Source organism: Triplophysa rosa, linkage group LG25 (genome assembly GCF_024868665.1).
Source record: "Triplophysa rosa linkage group LG25, Trosa_1v2, whole genome shotgun sequence".
NCBI lineage: Eukaryota > Metazoa > Chordata > Actinopteri > Cypriniformes > Nemacheilidae > Triplophysa > Triplophysa rosa.
Window position 1 is genome coordinate 17,334,989 of NC_079914.1, and position 4,887 is coordinate 17,339,875.

Genomic DNA, 4,887 nt, shown 5'->3' on the forward strand with positions numbered 1-4,887 from the left:
TTTAGATAAAAGCGTCTGCTCAATGAATGAATGTTAATGGAAGAAAATGTTTTGGGAGCGCTCTGTACAAATAAACTTGAATTGAATATGAGCGATCTGAGCAGTACACAGTAAACAAACAACATTGTTGTACTTATTTTATATTATAGATTATATATTTCAAGTAAAACATCAAGGAAACAATTGTGGTGACAAAATGGCACCAACCTGCTGAAACAATTTTCTAAACTGAAAGATGTGTTTAGGATACGTTTTAAAACACAACAATTGTTTTGTTAATATGCAAACTGGACACTAAATGAGACCAAAAAAAAGGTTGAATACAATAGTAGAAAACATGCGTATGCATTCTTCCTGATCCTCATTTTTATTCACATTCTTTGTGGTGTTTTTCATTTTGTTGGCTACAGTCATATAAAATGTCATTGCTTTCTGCACAGCATGATGTCTCAAACAATAAAAAATATTGAAGTATAAAAAATGACTACTTTAATTCATCTTTAAGAGCAATTGCGCCCCCTAGTGGCCTTTTTACGCACCTTGCGTGCACTGCGGACTGACCTGTGTGTTGGGAATCATTGAATAAATCCGAATACATTTTGCTTAACATGAAAGTCTAAAGAAAGAAGGAACAGTGCCAGGAAGCTGTCGCAGAACTTTTACATCACATGTATAGACATGATCCAGACAATAAATGCAAAAACTTTGGGGAGAGCTGTCAGTCGAACACTGTCGATCAACGTCTCATGACGACTTCTGTGTACACCACATCCTCCTCTTTAACTCTCTGTGAACCAAACCAGAAGATCAAACAAAACATAGACTGATTTGTAACACTAGATATTGGTATATTATTGGTGTTATATATTTTGCAGATCTGTAGGAGACTGTTTGTGCCCACTGTTGAAATGTTTCACAGGAAACCACGGACGCGTGAAAAGCTCGTGTGACGTGTCACGAGCTCTTTTCTTAATATTACGTCTTCCAATGTTGCAATGTTAATGTCCTTTGTTGGCAGGACGGTAACCCCAAATTAACTATGGTTTTGCTGCAATAAATATAGATTAAACATGATATTTGTAGTAACAAATAATAATCAACTTTTACCAAAGAGTTTGCTTTTACTATAATAAAAGAAAGAGACCGTTTTGAGACAAACGGTGCGATCTTTAGAGAATCCTAACAGACTTCTCCGAGCGCAGTTGAGATCTGTAGTTTCTGATCAGCAGTTTGACATTTAATGACTATTGTAATTGATGTTTTCCTCTGAAACAATTCTGGCGGTGCTTCAAACAGATCGTCATTATTTTACCTTCATGTGTTTGTTGTGTTTGTAGAATGTTGTGTCGGCGTAAGTGATGTAAGTGACGTCATCCTCACAGGTCTGAACTGTAACAATCATGACAAAATGGCAGATTTCTACATATTTTGTAACTTGAAATCATAAATAGTTTTCCAATAGAAACTGCTTTAGAATATTCATAGTGCATGACATTTTCTGTAAATAAAGTGTTGCATTAAAAGCATAAGTACATTATTTCTCTGATCATCATTTACCTTCTTCATGAGTGTTTGTGTGTTTTCTGCAGATGAAGAAGATGAGAAGTGCAGATACAATCATCACACATCCAACAACACAACAGATCACGACTATAGAACGCCAGTGTGTTCCTCCTGATGGACTATAAACATCTGCTGGAATGATAAACAACAACAACAACACTTTCACTTTCAAGCGTCATCATGTTTATTGACATGTAGGAGCACAAAAATAAATACTGCACATAAACTGGAGAAATCGGCACTTAATTCTGTATTTGTATGCGACAGTATTTTTTCATGCTTCACGTACACCTCACTTATGTATAAACTGTAGACACAAACAAAATATGTTCAAAGTTGCAAGAAATGTTGTCTACCGAATGTAAATCACTGAGCATGTGTTTACCTGACACACCTGAACTCTCTGATGAAGATGATGATGGAGTTGGTGTACATTCACTGATGTTGACAGTACTGGGAGCTGACAAATATTAGAGAATCACAGAAATGTGCTGCTTTATCTGACACTGTGAGACTTTATTGTGATCGTTAAGACTAAAAAAAAGATCATCAACATCAAATATGATTTATATGATTTAATTTACCAACTCAATTAAACTCACCATAAACATTGAGACTGAAATTATTTGTTATCTGTTTATTTCCAAAGTTCATTTTTAGTTGATAAACTCCATTGTGTTGAGATGTGATGTTTGTGATGGTGAGATCTCCAGTCTGATTGTTCATCTTAAGTCTGTCTCTGAATATCTCAGTCTCATCATTAATATAATATATGGGATTAATATTGAATGATCTCTTGATTTTGGCGATGAGAGGACCGTTTACTCCAAACCTCCAGTCGACCGTTTCATTTCTCAGTATGTGAGTGAGATGAGTGTGTAGAGTAACAGAATGTCCCTCCATCACTGACACTGACTTCACTTCATCACCAAACACACCTGAACAACACAAACACAAACACACAAATACAGTTCTTTTATAAACACTTACACACTAAATAAAGGTCAGTAAACCTTCACTCATCCTCTTCATCATGAAGTCTGCTAAATTCATTTGCAATTGTAAAACAACACTTAAAGATTTTAAGGCGTGTTCACACTTGAGATAGTCTACTGCACGAAAGTATCAGTCATCTATTCTCAAATCACTCTTGGAGTTTCATTGATGTAGTGGATGTGATCAAAATGCATGTCTTTGCATTATAAAGCGAACACTGAACTTTGAACGAGCAATGTGGAGATTTCAGCGGCATCTAGTGGTGAGATTGTGAAGTGCAACCAACGGCTCACTCCATCCTCCCCTCTCTCTTTTGAAGCGCTACGGTGGCTGACAAAGAACTAAGACGTCGTCACATTTTTGCTTCTTTGCCGAAGGAGATAACATATTTATGAAACGCGTTCTGTAGAGCAGTTTGTCCGTTTAGGGCTTCTGTAGAAACAACATGATGAATGAAATGTGTGAGGACTAACGGTTTATATAGATAGAAACAGCTCATTCTAAGATAATAAAAACATAACGCTTCATTATGTGAGGTCTTTATACACCTCTGAACACAAAGTTATATATATTATATTGCATTTCTGTCAATAGATCCTCATTAATCTTCCACATTGCACCTTTATATGCAACACACACCATATGAACACTCAAAAAAAACAACCACTGAGTTCAATTCACTTAGAAAATGTTTTGAAATGATTGAACTCTTTCATAATCATTTGGGATTTAGAAACTTCGTTTGTCTGACTTTAAATCTGACTATAAACAGACTTCAGGAAGACTTTGAGAATAAATGAGGCCGATGTTAAGAGAGAGTTAAAGGTGTGAGATGATAAAAGTGCCATTGAGACCAGACAACACGTTAACACTTCAGTTTTGTGAAAACACGACTCGACCGTCAGTGTACTTTCATGCCGTTACACCGCCGGTTGAAGCTGAATAAAGTGTTTGCTTCTGCAGGAGATGTGTGAATTTTTGCATGTTGCTTGTTTTGTGGTTTTATAAGTAGAGAAGGAAATTGTGCATAAGTATTTGTAAAGTGTGATGCTCTTAACTCAACATTAAATAAGTTGTGAAATAAAGTCCACAGCGTGAAAAGAGATCTTAAAAACATCATCTTAACACAAACATGATGCATGAAAAGATCAATGACAGCAACAAACACCACAGAATAATGTATTGATTTAAAGTGAATCTGTTCATGCACACAAACACTAATCACACATCTGATTTCACACTAATATTACTTTATCAATTGAGTTTGAATGTCTATTATTCTTCATCTAGAGACAAAGAAGTCGATCGAGTAAATGAGCACAGATATCTTTGAACTATTGCCAGACGTCATTCCAGTAATAAGAGATTCATCAAAGAATATTTGCTCTATAAGAAATGAAACTCCTTTTGTGTATCTTCAATAGCATCTTTATTAAGAACATTTTGAGCTTTTGGTTTTCATCACTTTCTCTAAAGAATAACTACAAACTAAAGTTAAAGTGTTTGAGCGATGAATAGAAGTTTATTTCTGTATCAGAGGTCATCTGTGTTTGTGATCTGAATTTGATCAAGATTTTTATAAATGCTTGAATTTTTTAAAGCATGTGCAATATGTAATATATGACTGTTTAATATGTTTTTATGTGATTTCATGTGTTTTTGTTTAGTCTGAAACATGACATGTGTTGTTCTTGCACTACTGTAAAAGTGTTCAACTAAACATTATTACACAAAAAAATATAGAAATAAAGTCAACTTACCGATCAAAGTCCACAAGCACAACACAAGAGATGTGTGAAGCATTTTCTGTAGTGAAATAATAACTCTCTTAAAAAACCCCAAAAATACTAAAAATAATCCAAACACACTGTTGCTTTAATGTCGTTTCAAAGCACTTATGGAAACGTATTGTTATATCTAGACTGAAGTGAACAGGAGGAGGAGAGTTGTGGTTTACAGATGTAAAATCGACCCTCCTGCAGTTTCCTCAGATGAACACCAGATGTCACTAAAACACGGCGATAGAATGTCATGATGTCAGTAAAATGATCTTTTTTATATTTTACCATCTAAGAGGTCATTGTAGATTAAAAACATACTACTGTCGAAACTCACAACCTCCTCTCCAGTGTAAAATGAGCATTTATTCTTATCACTTTGTAACTTATTTCCTCACGAGTGTATTTAATATTTCCAGTTCCATTTAAACCGTTTTTATTCTTGATTATCAACATGTTTAGGCACTAGATAACGTAATGTTTGTTATGTAAATGAGTATTTGTTCTATGTGACGACGATAATTGTGTGCGATTACTTACACCGGCGCGT

At 34.9% G+C, this 4,887-nt stretch overlaps 1 protein-coding gene across 1 annotated transcript; it reads right to left on the reverse strand.

Annotated features, from left to right (window-relative positions):
* Nucleotides 1-675: 675 nt before the first annotated feature.
* Nucleotides 676-4,417, reverse strand: LOC130549064 (uncharacterized). The gene is made up of 6 exons (XM_057326215.1): nucleotides 4,320-4,417; nucleotides 2,166-2,501; nucleotides 1,949-2,023; nucleotides 1,558-1,695; nucleotides 1,313-1,389; nucleotides 676-787 (listed from the first exon to the last, which is right to left on the reverse strand). The coding sequence occupies exons 1-6, from the start codon at nucleotides 4,360-4,362 to the stop codon at nucleotides 737-739; spliced, it is 720 nt and encodes a 239-aa protein (XP_057182198.1). The 5' UTR covers nucleotides 4,363-4,417; the 3' UTR covers nucleotides 676-736.
* Nucleotides 4,418-4,887: the final 470 nt, after the last annotated feature.

Bases quoted from the DNA above. Each gene is read 5' to 3' on its own strand.
- LOC130549064 (XM_057326215.1), bottom strand. From the start codon at position 4,362: ATGCTTCACACATCTCTTGTGTTGTGCTTGTGGACTTTGATCG. The intron at 2,502-4,319 runs GTAAGTTGACTT...TGTGTTGTTCAG, and splicing joins GTGCTTGTGGACTTTGATCG to GTGTGTTTGGTGATGAAGTG. The intron at 1,390-1,557 runs GTAAATGATGAT...TGATTGTTACAG, and splicing joins CACAAACACTCATGAAGAAG to TTCAGACCTGTGAGGATGAC.